Below are 25,364 nucleotides of genomic sequence, written 5' to 3' on the forward strand. Positions count from 1 at the left end.
GTTAGGTGACTTTCCCTAGGTCACAAAGCAGTGGAAATGCAAAGAGAGCACAGGATAGCTGCTTGTTCTTGCTGTTCCTCACCTGCTGCAACATCTCTGAACATGGCTTGGAAAGCTGGAAAGTAGCTGCTCTGAAGCTTGTCCAGGAGTCCCACCATGCCTCTCACTTTTATCGTTCTTAGTTGATTATAAATGTATTCCAGATCCTCAGACCTGCAACACCAGAGAAAAAGGTGAATACAGGTGAACATCAGGAAACTCAAGGCACAGTGTGGTGACACACCCTCAGATAGACAAGAGGAGCCCTGTCTCAGAGTTCCCTCACAGAGGCCAGCTCCAGACCAAATAGCCAAGGCATCTGTTCCCAGAACAGTAAGGGCAAAAGCCCATGTAGGAGACATGGTTCAAAGGGGCAGCTCCAGGAGGTGATAGCAAGAAAAACTGCTGTGACCATCTGGTGGCTCAAAAACTTGGTAGTTGGAGGTCATTAGCTCTTATTGTAAGGATTGGAGTGGGGTAAAAGAGGTGTCAGAGCGAGACTGCTGGAGAAGGCCCCACAGTAGGTCAGCGGAATGGTCAGAAATCAGGTAAGAGGATGAGGCATTTCAGCATGGTGGCACAAACAGGGCAGGAGCCCTACTGCCATTCTTGGTCATGTGACATGGATACTCTCCACTCAATGCAAAGACAGGGACATCTGCCTCAAATATCTGTCATTCTCCTTTTGAGTAAAAGATTAATCAGCATGATGATAAATAGGAACAAGAAAGTAGGGAGGTGAAGGGAGAATCAGTAGGAGCATTAATTAGGTCTTTCTGAAACTCTGGAGCTGGAACACAAAGCGTGATGGGCTTTTTAGCCCTACTAATGACAGGCTTGGAACTTAGAGAGTCCATTCTGCATCCAGCTGTCAAAACCTCTATTTTTCTCCAGATCCTTACAAAAAGTATGTGTAAATAGCCTTGACTGTCCAAGGAGAAGGGAGTAGACGAGTATAAAAAATATATGAAAGAGAGTTAATTAATTTTACATGTAGTCGAAAGAATCTTTGAAAAATGTCAGAAGATGTACTGACTGCCGCCCAAGAGAGGAGGAGCAACTACGGAACCCTAGGGAAAGTGCTCATCTCCCAGAACATAGGGAAACTGTACCCACCCAAATGACACTGAGCTATCTGCTCTAGGAACGATGAGAAACACCTGGTGGTAGGACCAGACTCAATGGCTGGTATCCCAGGTTGTTATCCTCTGTTAGACATCTATGTACTCCCTAGGGTTTAAACACATGCCTACCTCCTCTTCCAGAACTCCAACTCCACCTTAGGGGTAGGATTGTCCCCTTGTAGGAGTGGCTGGGAAGACTCTCTCTTGAGTACCACTTGCACTTGGTGGCTCCATTGGATCACTGCAGATTCAATGGCATAGATGACTGATTTATCGGTGGAATCTAAGCTGAAAAAGACACAACAAATCTCCTGAAACATTGGAAATAACTTAACTCTGGGTGTTTCCACAAATAGCATCACAATTTAAAAGAAAAAGGTGGAAAGCTCCATCTAGTTCAGGCATTCTTAACTTTTGTTGGACAATAGACTGCTTAATAGTCAATGAAAAGTACAGATCCTCTCCCCAGACAAAATGGTTATGAATTCATGCACACAGAATTAATCATTCACAATTATTCAAGGCTTAAACCTTCACCAATATTCTTAAGATGAGTTTAAGAACTTTGACTTCTGTCAAGTCTTTCTGTCAACGCAGAAATACAATGGACAAAAAATATTCATGTGACTACCTAACCCTTGCTCGAATCCCAATGTCAGCAGGCTCCCCACTTGACAAACCAGAAGATCAGCTCTCCCTGGGAGAAAGTACGTCTCTACATTGAGCCACATTTACTTCCCTGTGATTTCCTCATTTTGGTCTTAGTACTGACCTCTGTAACAAGAGGAAATAGGTTCCTCATCCACAGACAACCATCAGCCATCTGAACACCAATATTAACTTTGCTTTGTCCTCATTTTAGAATTCCCAAGCTTTCTACTTTATATACTTTTTAAACAAATGAACAAACCAGGAATATTTTGGAAGGAGTTAAAAATAAAAAATACATTTTGGTTTGCCTTTTCACCAAGTCTTAGCTGAAAATTGTTCATGCCAAGAACTCAAGACACAAATGAAAACAAAAAGAGTCTATCATTCACATTTTCATGCCAGGAAACCAACTTCACTTAATTTAATCAAATTCATATTTATTGAGCAATGATATAGCATAAGTGATTACAGAAGTTATTAAAAGGAGAAGATAGTCACCTTCCTGAAATATTATCCAGCCTTTTGGGAAATTATCAAATTTGAACTAAAGGAGACAAACTCAGCAATGATTCTTTTCACACACTCTGAATGTTATGTTAAAATATAAAAGGAAAAGGAGAAGTGTAATTTGAATTTATTTATTTTGAAAATTGAGCATTTTTATTAAACCACAATAAGTTTTCCAGTTAACTGGGAAATTGCTTCAAATTACATATGTAGCAAATTACTTCCAATAGCAAAAACTCATTATAATTACATTGCCATCCTATGCATTACTTATTCTTCTGATCAAATCATGGGCCCTGAATACACAATGACCGTAATACATTAGGAAACTCCTGGCATTAGGGCAGACTGAGCTCATGTAGGAAGGCAGCCTATTGCTACAAACACAAAATACTCAATAGTCTCAGGTACCTGCGTCCAATTGGCATTTGGGAATTTTCCCGTTTTGTTCAATGGGAGTCATTCAACTTGGAAGTCACCTACTTCAGCTTTCATTATTACCTCCTTCCCCCAGATAAACCTTGAAGGTGCAAGACTAGTATATGCCGGACATGAGCAGTTCTTCCATTTTGACTCTTGGCCTATCCCTAATCTTAAATTTCTCTAGCTTAGTCATAATAGCTACCATTTATTAAGCACTATTATATGCTTGGCACTGTCCTAAGAGCTTTATGGATGTCTTCTCACAAGAACCCTGAATGTGAGGTAGGTGTTAAGGTCATCTCCATTTTATAAAGGAAGAAAGTGAGGCTGAGAGAGATTAAATGGTTGCTTCTAAGTCACTTGGCCAGTAAGTGGCAGAGACTGGATTAAAAGCCAGGATCCTGAGCTATACACTAAGTACTATGTAAATAATGCTAAAACATCAAGAATATGATTTTCTTACTATGACCAACAATGGTTTAAAATGAAATTGTCACGGGCATTTTTATTTTAGTGACTCAAAACTCAGCAGAAGATATTATTTTCCATGTTTGGAGAATTCCTTCCATTTTAAGTATCTTATTAAGAGTCCCCTTCCCGCCCCACCCCCCACCCCGCCACCTAGAATATAACAAAATGTATCATTTAGATACATAGCCTAGCTTGAAAGAAAAAAAATCCTCATTGGACAGAAACAAAGATAGCTCATAGCTGGAATAGTAAGTGGAAGCCGATGATGGCTATAATTCTTAAGAGAAGAGGCACAGGATACGTGGACTTGAAGCTCCAATGGAGCCAAGTTTGTTTCTATTTGGAAAAAAAAAAATCCCTGAGACCTGAAAAAAATCTCCAGCTGCTAGAGGAGGAGAGTCTGGAACTGTAACAAGAGCCACCAGAGTTAGTTCTGTGACATTATGTGCTGGGTAAATGCTGGGAAGTGGCATGGCTGTCTCCCAGACTGGAACTGGGTCTTTGCCAGTGATGAGACACTGTCCTGATAAGTAAAATACTGAAATCAGTGTGGCTGATTTCAGCTCTGAAATAACTCTTGGTGGAAAAAAGGCCACATTGCTGTGATAGCCTCAAAAGACTTCAGGCTGAGGGACTGGGGCAAGAGTAGTAATCAGCAGAAAACATACAGTCTGAAGATGGCGGCCAAAAGAGAAGCAGTGGACTTGTGTGCAGAACAGAGAGATGTGCCGAGTCAGGAACAGAAAAGTCGTAAAGAAAACATTTGGGTAAAATAGCATCTCCCATATCTCAGAGGCCCCATACAGCCAGGCTGGCAGTACTTACAGAGTCTCACTTTTAGAATCCACAAACTCCATTTTTTCTGAGCCTACTGGAAGAGGCAGCAAAGTTTTCCCCCTCACTTGTTCAAGGATAACCAGGAGGTCACACTGGAGGCTGTGGGCATGCTGCTGGACATCTTGACATACCACATGGGGCCAGTCTAAGTGATTCTTCTCATTGGCCAAGACAGGGATAACAACCTGTAACAGAGGTGTCCAGGAAAGAAAGGCAGGTATTCTATTTCTGAGACCCAAAAGTAAGATTATTCTGAGAAAGGCCCAGAAAGCGATACACAACCTGTATTGCAAGTCACTGTGTTGTAAGGCCTGATATTAAGAACCAACATATATACTTGCTTGACATCTGGTAAAACCAGGAGAGCATGGAATAGCCTATCATAAGCTTTCATCCCCACTCTGCTCCTGCACATAATGCCCCCTCATCAAACAGCCCTCCTTATCAAGGGGACCAGGCATGGTTGGTGCTTATTCCTGGGTAGTGGGCTTCAGTTCCCTGTCAGCCAATAAAACTATTCAAACAAGTTAATCCCATCCTCCCACAGGAATCAGTGGGCACCACACTCTTGATACTACAAAGCTTGCCTCCCACAGCCCCTGGTGGTTCGCTTTGTTCCCAAAGGCAATCCCCTTGTGTGTGGCTCTGTGTGACATTGTGTCCTCCCTCCTCCTCTGCGCTATTAGTATATGTGACTAAATAAACTGCCATAGTCTCATCTCACCAGCATTGTATATGCAGCCATCCCCATGAATCTAGGGCAGGAATCCTATCTAATCAATAGGATGAATAGGAAGTGATTTAAATAATCACAAAGGCCAGAGGCAAAATATAGAACAAATGCAGGTAAAGCTGACTGTCTCCAGGTGGTGTGAGGGGGCACCTTAAAAAAGTAAAGTGAAGTTGAGGATCTTGAAAGATCTGTAGGGTGAACATTAGTTAAAGACCCCCAACATAGTTCTTCTTTCTGTACCCATCTCCAGATCCAGAGGTGGACATGTGAACAAATCCAAACCGATGAAACTCAGAACAAAGTCTCTTATTTGAACTTTTTGAGGAAGAGAAGTTTTCTTTTTTCCATGAGTCTGGAGCTACTGGTAATGATCTTGCTATCACATGGTGCCTTAGAACAGGGTCAATATGGAGAAGAGGGTGTTTACAGACGGAGAAAGCCCAGGCCTATGATATTATCTGAGTTCCTAAATCAGGCTGCTCTTGAACTTTCTGAGCTAGTTTAAATTGAGTTTTCCGTCATAAAAAGTTATAATTAAGACAACTCACTAGAAACCTCTGCATGACAAGAGTTCACAAAAAAAGAATACTAGAAAGAAAAATAGAGGATCTAGTAATGTGATAAGTAACTACTAAGTAAATAATGAAAAGGAAATATAAACTCATATGGTTGGTTTGGTTCGGTATATAACCAATAAGTCCATGTGGCAATAAAATAGAACACTTGGATTCTACATGTGAAATCCAAGAGGATGATCCTCGCCTAATCTGTCTGAAAACAATCACTGAGGACTTAAAGCAACAGGCGAACTGAGTGCTGCAAGAAATAAAATGTCAGAAATTGAGCTCAACTCACATTTATGTTAAGAAAGAACCCTTGGGCCCAGGGCAGAAAGCCTAACAGGGGAGATAGGATAAACAGGCAGGGACTATATCTTATTTGATCTTTATATATATACATATACACATATGTATGTACATACATGCATACACAGTCCTCCTTTGGGTATGGCATTCAATAGAGGTTCATAGAAGAACTGAATGCTGTATGCTGTTTGAAGAAAAAGTGGTAGGTGGGTTTGGGTTGAATTTTGGAAGGCTTTGAGTGATAGGAATAAAAGATAATGAATGTGAACTCTATGAAATTAAAAGCCACTCATTCACTTATTCAATAAATATTTATGAAGCATCAAATATGTGCTAGTACTATTCTAGGTACTGGGAAGGTATATCAGTGGAAAAAAAAAACATACAAAGATTCCTGACCTCATGAAGTTTATATGCTAGGGGAGAAAGAGTCAACCAACTATAAGATCTATGAAAAAAATAATAAAGCAGTTGAGGATCGGGAATGTGGGGTGGAGGAGTTGCAACTGTAAATGGAGTGATTGGCGCAGGTATCATTGAGAAGGTAACATTTGAACAAAGACTGGAGAGGATAGGGAGAGTGCTGTGCAGATACCTGGGAGAAGTATATTGTGGGTAGAAGGATCAGCCAGTTCAAAGACCCTGAGGTGGGAGTATGTCTGGTATAATCAAGAAGCAGTGTAGAAGCCAGTGAAGCTGGAACAATGTGAATAAGAATAATAAAGGCGAAAAAAGGTGGTCAAATTACATGCGGCCTTGCCTATAGAATTTTAATTTTTGCTCTCAGAGAAATAGAAATAACTGAAGAGATTTGAGCAAAGGAGTCACATGATCTGACACTCTTTTTTTTTTTTTTTTTTTTTTTTTTAGCAGGATCAATCTACCTGCTGTGTTGGTCATAGACTCTAGGGGGCAAAAGTAGGAAAAGAGATCAGTTAGCAAGTTATTAATATAATGCAGAAGACAGTGGCTTGGCATGGGGGGGCGGGGCAGAGGAGATAATAAAAAATGGTATGATTTTATATAAATTTCGAAGGCTCAACCTATGTGATTTGTTAATGAATTAACTTTGGAGTTATGAGAAAAGAAAAAAAAAACATAACTCAGGACACTCCAAGGTTTGGGACTTAAAGAACTGGAAGAATGGAACTTCCATTAACTGATGTGGGAAAGAATAAGAGTGTAATACGTTCTTGATGGAAGTTCAGGAGTGTTGTTGGACATATCAGAATTTGATACGTTTATTGGACTTCTAAATGGGGATACTGAGTACACAGTTGGATATGGTAGTTGGGAGTTCAGAGGAGCATAAAAGTCTAAAAATAACAGTAACAAATTTGGCGGGTGTCAGATACAGATAGTTTAAAACTCTAAAGCTGAATAAATGCCCTAAAGGAAATGAGAAGAAAAGGTCCTACAGCTCTCCAATTTTAAGAAGTTGGGAAGAAGATGAGGTATTTCCAGTGGAAACTGGGAGGAATGCCCATGGTAACAAGAGGAAACCAGAAGACTAGTGTCCTGGAAGCCAAGTGAAGAAAGTTCTTCCATCATGAGCTGTGCCAAATCCTACTCACAAGTAAAGCAGGAAAAGGACTGATAAATGGCCATTTGATGTAGTCTAGTGGAGGTCATTGGTGGCACTGACAAGTTATTTAATCTCTCTCTTGTGCAATGTGAGGGTAAAGCCTGGTGACTATGAGAGAAAACAGAAAAAGAATGAGGCACAGCAAGAATAGACACATATTCTAGACATTTTGCTCTAGAGGGGACCATAGAAATGGGATGATAGATGGTGAAAGGAATGAGGATTTTGTCTGATGGGAATTATATAGTGGAGAAAGGAAAATAAGAATGTAGGAGAGAGGGGAGAATTGCTAGAGCTACCTCCTCAAGAAGATGAACATGGATGGGATTTAGAGCAAAAGTAGCAGTGTTAGTTGTAGGGCTAGCATTAGATGACAGCAGATAGTCCATCTGTGGCAACGGAAGGAATGTCAGAGTATATGAGTACAGATATTGACAGATGGGGTAGATATAAGAGCTTGGGAAAATTTTTCTACTTTTTCATTTTTTAAAAAACTAAGAAAGAATCAAGAGACTCACAGAATGAACTTGAGAGGAAATTTTGGACATTTGAGGGGGGAAAAAGAAAGTGCGTAATAGTGATCTAGAAGAGCAAGAAAGTAATTGGGAGTGAGAAGTTGGCTGGGAAGCATAAAAGGGCTATTAGAGGTCCAAAGCCATGTATTTAAAGTGAAGATTTGGTTTTTCATAAGCCCCATTCACCTCATAGGTGCAGGAATAGAGTAGGCAGAGAGTTGAATTTCATTAGGATTGTCATTTTGCCAAACCAGTATGACAAAGTAAGGCAGAGGCCAGTCAGGAGTTTATACAAAAGAATGATAATAATGATGGTGCACAGCAATCAAGATGGGTAAGGAGAGAAAGAACATGGGTGATGGTGAGGGACAGTGGGAAAACAGCAGGACCAATGGATTGAAGGTCCCAGGAGGGTCATAGGAAATTGGAGGGAGCGAGCTGAAAAGATAGTAGTAGTGGTCAGAAAGGGGATGGTTATTGGTAATGCAAGGTCTGGGAATGGCCATGGGGAGAGATGGTTAAGATAGGCAGGGGGACAAGATCACTGGAGGAGAAAAGTTCAAGGAGCACAGAAGCCAGGTTATTGAAAGGATCACTTTTGTGTCTATCGAAATAGTAACTGTGGGGAGAGTCACAGGGATCCAGGAGTCTAATCATGAAGAAATGAAGGCAATGCCATTAGTACGTGACGCTGCAATGAAGAAAAGGTGGCTTCATCTGATGGCATGAGATTCAAACTTTTCAACAGGGGTCTGGAAGCAGCAAGAAGGAGAAAGGAGGACACCTGTTGCACCTCCAAGAGCAGAGTTACCAGGCTGAGGGAGAAAAACAGTTGAGTATATAAGGGATAATTGTGTTTAGGTAAAGCAAGGTGATGAGGATTAGTCAGAGAAGCGAAGAAACTTTTAGAGGGAGGTAGATAATTCTTGTCCTAAATGAGTTACCTACAACATAACACATTCTGTTCCAGGAGTCCTAATATATTATTTCTAAGTTTAATGACAACCATACAAGGTAGTTTGACCCTGACAGAGGTGTTCACATCACACTGATAAATTTGACAGAACCAGGACTTGAATCCAGGTCCATCAGACTCTCAATCTCATGCTTCCTTCACAAAACTCAAAACTTCAAAGCAGCTTCTAAGTTTCAGAGCTCTAGGAAAGATAATCTGGCAGCAGTAAATAAAATCAATGAGAGAAGAAAGGGAACAAAATTAGTTATTAAATTCTATCAATTCATTTTTGGAAATATTTGCTGGATGGATATTTTTTTAACCGTGTACTAGTATAATGGGGCACACCTCCCCCCCCCCACCCCCAACACAACGCAGGAAGACCTCTCAGCCAGGTGGGATCTTTTGGCTTTAGTTATGCTGAGTCCAAGGTGGAAGGAGGAGGGGAGCCTGCAGCCAGGGGTTAGCTAATCCACAGGTGGAGAGAAGAGTGAGCAGGAAAACTGGGAGGGAAAGGAGGGGCTTCAGGGATGAGGGGTTAAGCAGAGTTCTAAAGAGGCACTGGATCAATTTCAACTTCAGGGTGCATAAAAGAAACAGATGGGAGAGGAGCATGCGAATGGCCTAAGGATTGCTATTAGAGGTTTTGAGAAATGAAAGTAAAGACTTAGAGGTATTTTAAAAATAAGTTATTTTATTTTAAATTTTTAATAGATAATAAATATACAATGGTACAAATTTTAAAAGTACAAAAGCTTGTACAGTGAAAATAAGTCCTCTAGCTACCCCTGTACCTCAGTCACCCAGTTCCCCATATGGAACATTCTGTTAATGAATGGTCTTCCTCTCTTTTCTCCCTCTTTACCCCCTCTTCCTTCTCTCCATCCTCCTTAACTTTCCTTCCTCTCCTCTTCCCTTCTCTCCCTCTCTCCTTCCTCCCCTTCACCTTCCATTTTTTTTATCAGAAACAGTAGCATATTATATGTGTGTGTGTGTGTGTACAATTTTGCACTTAAAACTATCTTAAATTGCAGCATTATCCACAATAGCCAAGAGGTAAAAGAACCCTAATGTCCATCCATGAATAAAAAGGAAAAGAAAGAGATTAAGAAGTACAAATTGGTAGTTACAAAATAGTCATGGCTATATAAAGTATAGCATAAGGAATATAGTAAAAAATATTGAAATAACTATCAGGTGGGTACTAGATTTACTGGAGTGATAACCTTATGCATTATATAAATGTCTAATCACTATATTGTTCATATGAAACCAGTATAATATTGTGTCAGTTTTAATTGAAAAATTAAAAAAAAAAGAAACAATGGAATATTATTCAGCCTTAAAAAGGAAGGAAATTCTGTCATATGCTATAACACAGATGAACCTTGAGGACATTATGCCGTGAAATACACCAGTCACACACACACACGCGCACACACACACACACACACACACACAAATACTGCATGATTCCACTTATGTGAGATACCCAGAGGTCAAATTCATAGAGACAACCATCATGTAGAATGATGGTTTGCAGGGGCTGTGAGGAGAGAGAGAGGAAGAGGGAGAGTTATTCAATGAGTATAGAGTTTCAGTCATGAAGGATCAGGAGGGTTCTGGGGATTTGTTGCATAATAACATGCATGTGGTTCACATTATTATACTCTATACTTGGAAATCGTGAATTTTATCTTACGTGTTTTTTTTTTTTTTGCCACAACAAAAACAAATTATCTTAAGGATTGTTTCACATCAATTCCTTTTAATTATAGATGGACCTTAATTCCTTCACTCGGTCCCCCACTGATAAACATTCAGTTTGTTTCCAATCTCTTTTAATGAAAATTCTTGAACATTTGAGGGTTTTTACTACTTTAAAATTACTTTTGCTCACTGGAGTACATTTCCTTGGCCATGACACAACTGTGAGATGAATCTGCTGTCCCCCACAAACACGAGGTACAGTTCCATCTCTGAACCTTTGCTCCATCTGTTCCCCATTCCTGAAAGTTATCTTGCTCTCTACCCTAATCTTTCTCCTTTGTTCAGGAGCCAGTTCGACATTTGAGGCTAAGCATGGCTCTCATGCCACACATGTATCTATCTCTCCTCTGAATCCAGTGACACTTCTTCCTACCATGATCTTTCATGAGGAGATTTGATCCAAGCTTGAATTTCTGCAGGGATGGTGTTCAGCCAATGCACAGCAGTAAGCCATTCTAGTTGTTAATATACTGAAATATTTCCATATCTACTGATAATCTAGCTTTCCTGGGCCCCTAGAGAGTTCCTGTTGCTCCCCTTCCCACAGCCTCCTAATAAAGCATCTAAAGGGCCAACACCTGGGTCCAGCATTGAGGCTAACTTTAAGTAAGCTCTACGTCCACCCTGTCAGACTATTTTAAATATTTTAGATATATGATTAATTTCATGGATGAGATCTTGTCTTTATTTCTTTGGTATTCCCCATAGCACCTATCGCATGAAACATCACATAGGCAGTACTCTGTAAATACTTCGAAACCTGCAAGAGCCAGGGCATCCAGTCTCCAGAAGTATATACGTTCAACTTAAAGAAAGTGTATTCCCATTCCAGAAAGATCTAAATGTCCCAAGAATCTCTCCTGAGCACCCCTCTTAAACCTCCTGCATTCTTGAGGCTTCTGCTGTGATGCCATCAAAGCGTTCCATAATCCACACCTCACATCTCCAGAGATCTTCTTCCCTGAGCTCCATGCAGACCCCTCCAAACTCCTGTTGGACACTTTCAATTGGATGCCCCAACTCGTCTGGGCACAAGGCTGACCTTTGGTTCACGGTTGTGTAATGAATGAGATGAAAATCAAAACCAAACCACCAACCACTTTTAACTCTTTCCCAGAAGTAAACACTGCTTGTATGGCCTTTCACCATCTATCTTCGCCTCACTGACCCAATAGAAATGCCTCTTTGTTCACCACTTTCAATCTTCTTCAGTGCCAACTTACAGGAGAGATTTAAATAGCCTTAAAAAGAGGTCAGGCCCCAGGAACTCCTCAGATATGGCTTCCACTTGACTTTGGCTTGAACCCTGACCACGACTGCACCGAACTTTCTCAGTCTAACCTGGACCCTCCTCAGATTTCTCCAGCTTGCTTCTCAGAAGCCATTCCCACGTCTCAGCTTCCACCCAGCCTCGCCCCCCAACCATCCCCTTTTCTTTCGACCAGAATTGCTCCGTCTCCGCTCTCCCACGGCCCCGCCCCTCCGCCATGGCCCCGCCTTCTCCCCTCCCCCTCTCCAGCGGCTGCTGGCGCAGGGTCACCAACCCACCCTCACCTCAGAGAACAGCGCGGCCAGGTGCTCCAGAGGCGCCACGGGCACGTCTCCGCAGAGCACTGCGCCACGAAGGCTGCTGGGCCCCGGCGGCTCCGGCCTGGTGCGCAGAAAAAAAAGCCCCTTAGCGCGAGGCGTGCTGGATTCCGGGGGTCCTGCATCCAGCCCCGGCTGCACGGCTAGGCCCCCTGGCTCAGGCCGCACCACCAGCAGAGGCCGCGGCCCCTCGGTAGCATTGCGGTCCAGGAAGGCGTGGAACAGCTGCTCCGCCTCGGCTGTGCCCGCGCAGCGTTCCCAGGCGCCCGCAGCCGGCCGCAGGCTCTGGGCCACGTAGGCCCCCAGGAGTCGCAATCGTGGGTCCGCGCCGGGTTCCTGGTGAGCGTTCTCCTCAGCCAGAGCGGCCCGCTCCTCGGCGCTCGGCATCGCGCGCGAACTCTGACTGCAGCGGTTTCCCTAGCGACGAGGACGCGGCCAAGACTCCCACCTCCGCTGCCCTCCTATTGGGCACATGACTCCTGGCCCCGCCCCTTACAGTCTAATAAGGTAGGAGAGGGAAGGCAGGGGAAGGCTGTTGCTAGGAGACCAGCCGACGCTCCAATTTAGTGTCTTGTCTCTTGGATTCCAAGTGTTTAAGGGTTACTGTCTAGGCCAATAGTTTATTGATAAGGTGCGTGGAGGGGAGGTCAAGGATGTAAATGCTGTTAGGATTCTGCTGGCTAAGGTCAGATTAAATTCTTTAGAGGTCTCCAAGCACTAAAAATATTATAGTTCTCCCATCTATTTTCCAAATGTGTAATCCAAAACTTTAAAACAATGTCAAATCATAAAATAGATGTACGGGAATTCAGTGAAGTTTTTATTTCCTTTCCATGATGATTTAAATACTTTAGAGCAGTGTTTATGTACCTATTTAAAATATACTGGTGTGACTGAGAAACTGTATTTTTATTTTTATTTAATTTAAAATTAAATAGTCACAGTGCCTAGTAGCTATATTGAACAGCTCAGCTTCAGCATTTTAATGTAAATTTTATAAAGAGGTAAATATTTTTAGTGCTCCGCTTTATCTATGACTTGTGTGTGCTTAAACTAACAAATGGTGACTCGAAACTCTGAGATTACTTTGATTTCTATGAGTATGGCCCCAATCAGTTTTCAAATGCAGCAAAACACTATGAAATATGTGGGATGTTCAGAGCCTCCCCACCCTGCCCTGGGTCTGGAACTTGTCTTCAAAAGAGATAATGTGAAGTACCTTTTCTGACTTCAGAAATTAGCATTTGTCACCTGCCAACTCCTTCTCCATGATCAGGATGTTAAGTAGCTTGATCCTTTGCTTGTATGTAAGGTGAGTATGAGACAATGAAAGGGACAACCTAGGCAGCATGAGGCCTATAGGTATGAAATGAGTTCCCCTCTGCACTACCACTCTGGTTTTAGTTGCTAGAGACTGAAATTTCTGGCTAAAAAGAACATTTATAATGAGCTTCAAAGGAATATTAACAGAATAAGCACTTATCAGAGGCACCTCTACTAACAAAATCCCCTAGGAAAAGCTAGTAGCTGGAAGGTAAAATCATTAATTTCCTAATAACTAGGGCAAAGGAGGTACTATAATGAAAATGTCCACATTAGAAAATGAATCTTTATGTTTGTAAAGAGTGTTAACGTTGCTAGATTAAACAGTAGGCAGATGAACTGAGTGAAGAGACAAAGCAGGGGCACTAAAATGATTTTTAAGATGGATTTGGAAACTAGCATTTCAAGAAAAACATCAGGGAAAAATTGAAATGTTGGGGGCTTCTTACACATAGTTTTTTAAATTTTTTACTTTGCACATAGGAAGATATCATTGCCATTTTAATGCTTAGGGCCTCCAAATATGTCAATCCTGTTCATGTTTTGTATATAGAGTGAATTCAGTGCCATTAAGTTCCTGTAAAGCCTTCAAATAAAGTTTTTACGACCCCTACCATGGCCCATTTTCCCTTCATTCTCTTTGTTCCTTTGCTCCGATTTACATAAAAATAAAAGCATGGGAGCCTGTGAAGGTGACATGATGTCTGTCTAAGAGTGAAGGATTCTGAACACTAGCAATCCTAGCTTTTGTTTTTTGTTTTTTGTTTTTTTTCCTCCAACACCACACCTTAATTAACTTCCTTTTTAGGAGATAGGGGTGGGGCATGTATATGGGATTTACTGAAAACAGTTGACATTGCCTTTATATTGAATATTTATGGTTAAAAATAATTAAAAAGCATATCAGTTATCTATTGCTGTATAACAGCTTAAAATAGCAATAAACATTATCTCACATAGTTTAAAATAGTGGATGAGGAATTGGGGAGCAGTTTACCTGGGTGGTTCTGACTCAGGATCTCTAATAATGTTTCAGACAAGAAGTCATCATGGGCTACATCATCTGAAGGTTTGCGTGAGGCTGGAGAAGACACTTCCAGGATGACTCTCTCACATGGCTGGTGAGTCAGTGTTGGCTGTTGGCAGGAGGCTTCAGTTTCTCAGCAGGTAGAGCTTTCCATTGGGCACCCGAATGAACATTCATAACCCTATGGCTGCCTTCCCCTAGACCAAGCTATTTAAGAGAGAGCTAGAGAGAAGCCACAATATCTCTTATGAGCTAGCCTTGTAAGTCACACTGTCATTTCTGCAATAATTCTATTAGTTATAGAGGTCTGTCCTATTCAGTGTGAAAGGGAACTATACCAGGATGTGATACCAGGAAACAGGAATAATTAGAGGTTGGCTACTACAAAAGGTGTTAAGGATTATATTGAATTTTTATAATTGTTCAGATGAAATAATTCCTTTTATAAAAAAATTAGAAACTTTATGATTCCATGAGCATAACATTTTTCATATCAAATGTTTTGCTTGAAATGGCTATGCGTAATTCCTGTTCAACACTTTTTATTAATAGTCTCTTTAAATTCTAGTTAGTCAGTGTTGACAAGAAATTTGTTCACACGAGCAAATAATGCAAAAGTTAAACCCTTTTATAATCATTCAAAATCAACAGTTGACATTATATTTACCAACTCTAACAGCTCTTCCTCTCCTCCCTTGACAAATGTTATATTGAAATTTCTTGTGATACTGCTAATGGATACTGAATATAAATCAACCTTTCCATATCAAATATTTCAAAATAATAATGAAGTTTTAATTCAAAGACTGTGCATTGATTAGTATAGTAGTCTCCCTGCAGCCACCTTGGATGCTATTCTATGAAGACATCATACAGAAAGAGAGTCCAGGATACTTGGGGCTCCATCCAGGAGACATATATAAGAATATTGATTGTTGTATTGTTTATAACAGCAAAATCATGGGAAATAAACCAAGTATTTATTAATGATATAGAATGGATAAATAAATTGATATATACTATTCATATAATATACTATAGAGCAGTGAAAGTGAAGACTACAACTATATGCATCAACATGGGTGAATCTCAAAAGATAATGTTAAACAAAAAGGGCAAGTTTCAGATGAATACATTCAGTATAGTCATTAGGAATTTTGAACCAAATGTTAGAAACACATACATGTGTGGTAATCTAGAGAAAAGTTAAAGAATGATTATCACAAAATTCAGATTTTGATCAATTATTTTTGGGGACAAAGAGGTATGGTATGGTGAGAGGCTCACAGAGGACTTTTATGTTCCTGGTAATGTTTTATTTCTTAACCTGGATTATGGGTTTCATTTTATCATTAGACTTAAACTGTACATAGATATTCTGTAACTCTTTGTGCATATGGTACTGTATATGTATATGATGTATAAATTATCACAATTAAAAAAAAAGGATGGATGTGTCATTTATTATACTCTAAACGTTGTGGGGCAATTCATTTCATTTACTAGGAATAACTACTAATAATTCATTAGATTTATAAAATTACATATCAAATATCTTTAAAGTTTTAATTGATTAATTTAACAAATTTTAGAATTAAGTGTATTACTGGTGATATCTTTGTCATCACATTCAATAGGCACTGTTCACCCCTATCTTACTTTACTTCTTGGCTCTGTTCAACCCAGATTTCAGATTCACTGTGTGGAACCATTCTTGTTCTAGTCTCTTAACTTTATGACAAACACCCTCTCGTTCTCTTTGACTACTCTCTTTTTGCCTATTTCTTCGATACTAGCATTGCTTAGACATTTCTCAGAGGTTCTGATCTTCTCACTTTAAAATCTCTCCTTGTTTGGACTTATTCATTCAAAGAGCAATTCTTCCGTTAATGTTAATGGCCCCCAAATCCATATCTCCAGTTCAGAACTGGGTAGGTAAAACATTTTGGAGTAATACCTGTTTTCCCTTCAAACCTCTTTAGAAATTATTCTACTGCCTTCTGAAACTTAGTGTTGAAAAGAAGTCTAAAGCTAGCTTGTTTTCTTTTTTTTTTGTTCCTTTGTAGGTAACATTTTGAAACTACATGATTGTTTAAGAAATTTTTTTTCTCTCTATTTTTGGGATTCAAAAATAAAATGTTTTAGGATATAGCTAAAGTCCCATTGGATTGAATTTTGCCTGAAATTATGAGAGCCCATTCAGTTCTCATAATGATGTGTTTCTTCACGGTAGGAAAGATTGTTCTATGGAATCTTTGATTATTACTTATTTTCCATTTGCACTTTCTGGTCTGGTTTGCTGGTAATGCAAATTGATAGAGTGTGCTAACAATTACAAGTAGGGGATGCATTTTGAAATACTAATTGAGTTTTTTCATTTCTACATGTTTTGATGTTGTCCTGTGGCTCTTCACTTGGAGAGTTAGTGACATTTAATGCTTCACAGGAGTGTGGATACAGCCTAAAATAGGCCATTGAATTTCTGAATGGTTTTTAAACACAGCAGAGACAATAGCCTTGAAAACCATGCTATTTCTTTTATTGTAAAAGTAAAGCATTTAAGAGGGAGAAAAGGTTTATGTTGTATTTTTCATTTATTTTCATTCCAAGAGCTTGGTGTTGAGTATACAGGGCATGGTCTGGAACTGAGAGGTTGGAATGTATATGCTAAACTGTAGATGAATAAGAGTGCATGGCAATATGATAAGCCGATTTCCTTAAGAGGAGATATAAGAACTTTTTTAGGATGAAGAAAGGGGCTGAGGAAGCAAAGTTGAGGACAACTTGGTTATGGCTCTAGAATTCTTGATCCTTCCAGGAGAGTCCAGATAAGAGATGACATGATAGCCACTACAGAAATGCTTGGGTGTCCAGGAGAAGGGGACACTTGAGCCTAGCTTTCTAAGAAAGACATGGAAAACTGAAAACATGTGGAAAAGCCTTTCTCCAACCTGGTCCCTGATATTACAGCAGCAGCGGGTGAGAGCAGGATTTTAAGAGAGTAATCACAAGGCAGCCTTTCAATGCTGCCTTGCCTTAGCACAGTTCAGGAATAAAGGCTAACAGTTTCCAAGATCTTTGTAGGATGGTTAAGAGGAGGAGAACAGAACTGCTTAGAGGGGTCAAGTTAAGAAAGACACAGCGCAGGAATGGGTATCCCTCAAAGCCTTGGTGGATAGCTGTGTATGGTTACCAGGTGGTTTATATCTCATTAAGGACAAAGTGCAGATGTAGACTCTCTGAATGGCTAGAAGATATATAGGCCCCCTAGTAACTTATAACCTTCCAGAGAAAAAAAGGAAAGAATTCTAAAGCCTATACAGACATCAAAAGTGATTAAATTAAATTGGCAATAATGTGGGTTTTTTTTGTTTTTGGGTTTTGTTTTTTTTTTTTACCACTGATTGGATATAGGGATGGAGCAGTTTGGCTTGGTCAGAGCCACTACAAGTATTCCAGAAATAAGTGGTTTAATATAGAAATTAGAGCTTACATGGCTGGGAAGTGAAGATATAGAAGGCTGTAGCTGGAGGATCAGAGAAATAGTTATTAACATCAGCTTGCAGCACTGGAGTGAGTGCAATAGGCTGAGTTTATGGAAAAGTCTGAGAAGCCATAGCATCATGTGCCAGAACCACAAAGCAGGAGCCCGAGGAGAGATCTTCAAAAGCATATGTCTGCAGAAATACAAATGGAGAGTTCTTGGAGAGGTCTATGAAGGCACCAAGCCTGACCACTCTGTCCTCCAGGATAAATGAGATTGCTAGACAATTAAAGGATGCCAGTTAAATTTGAATTTCAGAATAAGTTTTTAGTATAAGTATGTTCCAAATAGTGCAAAAGACTGCAGGGGAAAATTGGACATACTCTATTAAAAATTATTTATCTGAAATTCAAATTTACCTAGGTGTCCTGTATTTGTGTTTGACATCTAGTAATTCTACAAATTAATAATAGCATCCCTTTCATCTCCCACTTCCAAATCTCATGTGAATTCCATTATGTAGCAAATTCTACCAAAGGATCATATAATAGAGGAGATCCTGAGAAATGTAGTTCCCTCCTTTATAAGATAGTAGTGCCAGATTGATAACAATTTGGAATAGGAAATCATGAGGCAACTTTGAGATACAAGAAAACAACACCATACTGAAAATTAATGAAGGCTATCCAAATGAGAACAATCTAAGGCTATTTATTCAGAGCTTGCCATAGTAGGAGAGTCAGCCACCATCACTTGCATTTTGACCAAGATACAAAGGCAGGCAGAACAGTGGGAAAGCTTTATTGTGGGAAAAAAAGGGAAGGCTCAAGTGTGCCTAATGGAGGCTCTTGTCCTGGGAAAGCTTTAGATGGGATACCTAGAAGTGGGACATCCTGTGATTGGTTAGGAGTGCATGTTTGGCTTTCACTCGTTGGTCCTAAGTTGGAAGAGGGACAAAAATTGAGGAAGCTGTCAGTTATTAATCAAGTCATAGTGGTTGGGGGCCAACTACTACTGAGATTATTGTTTGGTTTCTTGGACTGGTTGTTGAAGATTATGGATAAGAGTTCTGTATATATGATCTGATCATTTTTCATTTGTTTATTCAGTCTCTCAATATATGATTTTTTTTCTGGCAAATTTGAGTTCCATGGGAAATGTACCTCCATCCCATACAAATACTACTCTCTACTAACTTCTAGTACACACCCAGAACCCAAACTACATCTAGTCCCATTGTACCGTTTTATGGGAATTTCTACTTCTGATTGTAGAAAGATGATAAGGATGGAGAGTGTAGGGTATGATTAAGCTGGAGGATATGAGGAGACAAATCTTATTTTGATTACTTTACATACGCATGTGATGGTTAATATCACAGGTTTAGCAAATTATAGCCTTTGGACCAAATTGAACCTGCTACGTATTTTTTCAAATGAAATTTTATTGGAACACAGCCATTCCTATTTATATGTGTTAATTTATGAATAGTTTTACAGATTATGAATTACATTATGAATTATTAAAAATCTGTGGCTTTTCCACACTGTAAGGGTAGAGTTGAATAGTTGTAACTTGTACAGAGACTAACTGGCCCCAAAAGCCTAAAATAAGTACCTCTTTACAGGAAAAAGTTTGCCAATTTCTAGTTTATATTAGATACTACCAAATCTTTGGCTGATAAAGACTCAAGGTAGGGAAAGCATAAAATAGTCTCAGCTTAATGAAGTGAAATTCAGAATGTGTTTTGGTGGTTTCCATATGCTTTAGAGTAAAAGGCTATTCTTTGCAGATTCTGGAATCAGGTAACCCATCAGTCATAGCTTTGAAAGTGAAGAGCATTCTTCTTTTTGTGTGTTTTCTTAGTTATTTTAGTGAGAAGTTGGGAGAGGTTCTATTAAGAGTCTCTAGCTAGAGATCATTTTAAAGGACAAAGCCATAATATATCTTGTTAATAGTTTTTAGTAGTACTAACTACCTTCTTTCTCCCTCATGACCCAAAATGTTCTTGTAGGCTTTAGAAACAGTGATCTAACACTTCTGAGAGCAGGAATGCGTTCATCAGCCATTCTACATGTCTTGGGGTTGTAGTGATGGATAGGATATAGTCTTATTTTTAGAGAGAAGGGATCATCTAGTCACAACCCAGACTTGCTATTAATAACAATAATAAAATGTGAAAAGGATAATGCTAGAATCAGACCCGAGTCTGTCTACATTATGAGTCTAGTCATTTTCTCTGTTATTCAAAAGCCAGCAGAAAGGTAGCCATCAGTTTTATATATTCTTTTATGTTTTTACTCTGGCATCCATTCACCCTTCTATTAAATGCTCACCACTTTTGGGGGGAGAAAGTATCTCCACCCTTTGTACCACTGTCCACCCTATTCCTGGTCCAGTTACTTCTGGTAAGGCTTGATTTACAACTCTAGAGATGAAGCATGTGACTTGGCCTAAGCTAAACAGATCATTCCATCCTCTGTCTACAGTCTCCAATGTAGCATTGGGCATGTGATCCCATCAGAACAGTAGTCAGACCCAAAGCTTTGGTTTGACTGTTGGGGTAAATGAGGGCTTTCTATTTCTCTTGGACTTGAACCTAGGAGGATGTAGGGCAGGGCCGATGCAGCCACCTTGGCACCATGAGGGAGAAGGGCTATCTGAAAATTGAGGCAAGACAATAGAAGTGGATCCAAGAGATGGAGAAGAGACAGCAGTTCTTGATGACGTTGTTTGAGGTGCAGCCCTCAGACTAGATTTTTCATTTATATGAGTGAAGATATCCCTTTCTCAAAAGGCCAGTCTGAGTTGTGTTTTATGTCCCTCTTTAAACAAGAGTCACACTGATGCAAATGGAAGATAAAGAAAAAAGAGAGATGAAGATGTTTATTAGCAAGGGGGAAGAAATCCATCAAGGAGACAGTTGAGAGAGAAAATATAGAAGGGATACTTCCTGAAACAGTTTCTATAGGGAACGTGAATGGTAAACCTTCAATCACTGTTTATCATGTAAAGATTCTAGATCACAGACTTAGCTCTTGATTTTCACCCTCTTTGATTTAAGGCAGTAAACCAGAAATTCATATGGGCACGTTTCTCTGTGTTTATTCACCATTCAATATTTAATTCCAAGAAGGATGAAAGAAATACTTACTTAATTAAATGTGCTAAACAATAACAATCTTTGCTTGCTTTTCTCATATACTTATCTTACAAAAATATGCTATGAAGAGTTGATGAAGCTATTTTTTAAAAAACGAATTCTGCATACTACTTAATTATAATAATCTATGGAGTGTAACTGTACACTTTCCACCCCAGGATACCGGTGGGCAGAACAAGGAGAGCTGCAGAAAACACACCTTCTCAGGTCTTTATTTTTGTGATTGTGAGAATTCTTAGGGCTTGATGTTAACTTTAGTTCTTAGATGTGGCCCTCTTGATTTTGGAGGAAATCACACATCTAAGGGGCCTTGGAAACCAGCCCTTCTGGTGAAATATATATTCAGTCATGACTGCATGAGTGAATGAAGTAATATATGTATTATCAAAAATCTGCAAAATTACCTTCACTTCTGAGCTGGTCACATGGGTGGGTGTAAGATGAACTCTAGGGTAAGACAGAGTTGCATTGTAAAGAATGTTGTTCTTCAAAGTAACTGAGATTGAGAAAAGATCCTTGATTCTCTAATTGCTATTTTCTCTTATTTAAAGACAACTTTTCTGACTTTTGTTGTTTGCCTCCAAAGAAGAGGAAGATCTCAGTTCCTTTTCATTCTCTTCTGTTTTAGCCACAATCCTCTTCCTATCAGAAGCAGACCCAGATGGACCCAGTTACTTCCAGGATATAATGGACATAGTCTACCAAAAGGAGATTTCCAAGGTGTTAGAGATGAGTATACCTGGGATATGCTACTGTCTATTCTCATGGTTCTTAACTACAGCCACACATTATAATCACCTGAGGATATTTAAAAGTACCAACACCTAGCTGCCACACACTCATAGGATACACAGGATAACTGAATTGATATCTGAGGCTTGGACCCAAGCTTTGGGATGTCTTAAAATAGTTCCAGGTGATTTCAGTGTGTTGGCAGGGTGGAGAATTGCTGGGTTATTTGGAAGCCCTTCCTTCTACAGGGCTAAGGCAATGGGATATCTGAATTTTTCCCTACTTTTAATTCTCTTTCTTTCTAGAGCTCCTTCTCTTTTGCGCGTGCGCTCTCTCTCTCTCTCTCTCTCTCTCTCCATCTCCATTCTCCCCCTCTCTCCCTCCCTTTTTTCCTCTCTCTTCGACTTCATCTTTCTGCATCTGTTTGTCTGCTTCTGCTTCTCTTTCTCTCTTTGTTTCTTCAAACATTCATATTTACATGAGTGTGGAGAGGTCTCAGAGACCCTAAGACTAAACCACTACTGCCTTTTGTTCCTTAGGATCCCTTCAGTTATGGAGGTCATGGCTGAAATAAATTGCAACAGCTCTTGATTGGGAAGCTGATCCCAGCCTGGTAAGGGTCTGGTGAGGCAGTTTAGATAGCCTAGGGACATTCCCTCACCTCTCCCAAATACAGCTCCATAATTTCTCCTTAGTTTCTTAGTCAGCCCTCTCCTGGTTTTGATTCCTAGCCTGAGAATCCCAAGCATGAGAAACAAATCAAGATGGGTAGACAGGATAGTTGGCCTCAGCCTTGGGGCAGCTTTCTCTATGAGTTTGACTGCACTTCTCTCTTAAGTGTGTACTTTTGCTATAATAAAATTTGCACTTCCCTGTTTGCTGTTTGTCATGTCCTTGAATTTTCTTCAGGCAAAAGACAAGAATCTTGTCTCCAGAGCTCTGAGTTGGGTCCCTTTTTGGACTCCCACTTCATAGAACTCTCCAGCATCCCTGGGGTGGAACGATTAGGTGTGCTTTGCTCTAGGGATGGTTCGGTCTTTCTCAAAGTGTGCTCCTGGGCAGGCAACATCAACAGCACCTGGGAAAGAGTTAGAAATGCAAGACCTACTAAAGCAGAAACTATGCGAGTGAGTTTTAGCAAATGTGTTTTCAGAAGACTTCTAGGTAATTCTGATGCATGCTGTCCTTTGTGAGGACAAGTTTGGTAACCAGGCTCTGTGGAGAAGTGCTCCCTGACTTACTCTTCACAGGACTCTACCTTGGAGAAAGGAAATCATCCAGATATCTGAGCCCACAATGAGTTTGAGACCTATATTTTCTCAAGGAAATACTACTTTCTGCTGAAAGAAACAACCCCAGATCTCAGTGACTAATGTGGAAATAAACAAAGACCACTCAAATGAGAAAATCAGAGGCTCTTTATTCAGTCCTTGCTATATAATAAAGGAGTCAATCACTCTGAGAGAGGAAATTTATATAGTCAGTCCCTCCTTCTCCACACACACATATGCCTCCAGTATATTAAGTCACAATCTCTTATGGCATTTATTGAGAGCTTACTCTGTGATTAGCACTGTTTTAAGGGCTTTACATGTATTAACTTATTTCACCCCCACAAAAACCCTATGATTTAAGCACAAGTGTAATCCCCATTTTACAGATGAGTTGTCTGAAGCACAAAGAGTAAATATAGGGTCTCTAGATAGTAGTGGCCTTACACCAGAGCCAAAGTACCTACTACTCTCCTAATGCTGCCTCTTGTCCCTTGTGAGGAGATTTCTCCCAGGTGAGTTTTATTGTTGCCAGTGATAGACTACATAGATGAACTACACCTGTTGATGAGCACCCTGGCAAATATGAAAGCAGGATGATTTTATCTTTATCAGTGGGAACAACAAGGTTTATTATGTGAAACCTTATAGGATGTCAAAAATTTGTGCATTTCAAATTGAAGGTGCTACTTTATTTTTTTGTGCATGTTGTGCAGCCCTCTCTGATAAGCATTGGAGTTGGAGCTATGCTTAATTTCTGTGCAGAAATACAAGACAGAATGCTAGTTGGCCTGGGATGGCCTAGAGGTCAACCTGATTTTCACTGTCTTGGCTTGACTTGTTTCATTAGATTTTAGGAAAAAAAGTAAAAGACATTATCACCGTAGCTGTAGGGGATGAGCTCTCACTCCCTTGGTCCTCACGGGGGTCAGAAGAGATCTGGCAGGCCTGACAAGATAACCCATGGAAGTGTAGACAAAGTTGTGGGAGATCTCTGACACTTTATTGCTCTCCTCTCAAGGAAAGGTCAGCAGTGTCCACTGGTTGGCCATAGACTTGAGTTGAGCCCTTAAATTAACAAAAAGACAGGGAAATGTCTGATCTCCAAGGGAGCTGAAGCTCATGGCAACCCTCTAAACTACCTCTCTCCTCTAAGTCCATCCTAAATCAAAGAGGAGGACCTTTGATTTGGATTGACCAAATTCAGTCCAAAGTGAACCCTAGGGACATCATTTCTTCACACATCCAGAGAAGTCAAGAGGGCAGAGACTTCTTTAGTGGAGAGAGGGGCAAACCAGCTCAATTTCACCTTGGCTGTCTACACTATGCTCTCCTATCTTCCCTCCATCGCCACAGCCCAACGCATATACGTGAGGCATACTTACTCTCGTTTGGATAAACAAGACTGGGCTGGGCTTTCTTTCTAAAAGAAAGCCAGGCTATCCTTTTTTTCTCTCTATTTGGCTTTTGGTCCTATGAGATCTTTCCCCCCCATGGTTAATGTAAGCTGGCCTGGGGCATGCCTTGAAATGGAGTTGTCTAGGTCTAATAAGGCCTGGGCACTTGAATTAAAGAACCATGCCCTGGACTTAAGCAGAATCTCTCCCTCTTTTTCTTCTTCCAACTTTTAACTTGAGAAAAAGAAGTCCTCCATGAGTTTTAGCTGAGTTCACTAAAATTCTACATGGCCTTATGTAACCATAAATGCTTCTTTACTTTTCTCTCTTCTTGTTGCATATATTTCTAAGGTTTTGTAGTGACAAGTGACAGTTTGAGGGAGAGATTGAGATGTTTGGGATTTGGTATTTCCTCTTTCTCCTTCTATATTTGGACATGATTTCAATTACTGCTACACTTACTTTCTCTTGGTGACACAACTCCCCACGGGTCTCAGAGCTACATAGTGAAAACAAAGCCCAGTCCAACTCAGAATCTTTGGAAGCTTTGCTGACCTATGAGAAGGGCATAATGGAAATAAACAAAATGATATTCCAAGGCCAACTTAGGGAAGTGAACTTTGTTAGAGGTTTATATAGATTACACTTTGCTTCTATTGTTCAATAACCTCTTATGTAGCCAACACCCTTTCCTGTAAAAAGATACAACCCAGTCTTCAGAGATATCTTTCAGATTCCTAGCCAGAACACTCATTGTCTTCTGAAGGGTATCACTTAGGGGCTGAGGACCTGGGGTATAAGGTGAGGAAGGGCCTTGCTCCACATATACCTGTTTTGAATTTCTTCTCTCAGCACAGGAAGACATTTTTCTCTGTCCTATATATCAGGGAAGTTCTCTTCCATC

At 40.1% G+C, this 25,364-nt stretch overlaps 1 protein-coding gene across 5 annotated transcripts in view; it reads right to left on the reverse strand.

The window, feature by feature from the left end:
* The window catches only part of LOC107517402 (protein shisa-6), a 597,831-nt gene that overhangs the window by 299,232 nt on the left and 273,235 nt on the right, over positions 1–25,364 (reverse strand). For 3 of the 5 annotated variants that reach the window (XM_016158077.2, XM_016158079.2, XM_016158076.2), the window contains exons 1-4: positions 12,031–12,454; positions 4,041–4,237; positions 1,293–1,451; positions 83–213 (exon numbers count right to left, since the gene is read on the reverse strand). In XM_016158077.2, coding sequence (XP_016013563.2) covers positions 83–213; positions 1,293–1,451; positions 4,041–4,237; positions 12,031–12,450 — 907 coding nt within the window. In that variant the 5' untranslated portion in view covers positions 12,451–12,454. Of the gene's footprint in view, positions 1–82; positions 214–1,292; positions 1,452–4,040; positions 4,238–12,030; positions 12,508–25,364 lie in introns of those variants that run through there. The other 2 variants (XM_016158078.2, XM_036223917.1) reach the window with 2 other exon arrangements.

This window comes from Rousettus aegyptiacus, unplaced genomic scaffold, assembly GCF_014176215.1.
Source record: "Rousettus aegyptiacus isolate mRouAeg1 unplaced genomic scaffold, mRouAeg1.p scaffold_m13_p_6, whole genome shotgun sequence".
Lineage (NCBI taxonomy): Eukaryota > Metazoa > Chordata > Mammalia > Chiroptera > Pteropodidae > Rousettus > Rousettus aegyptiacus.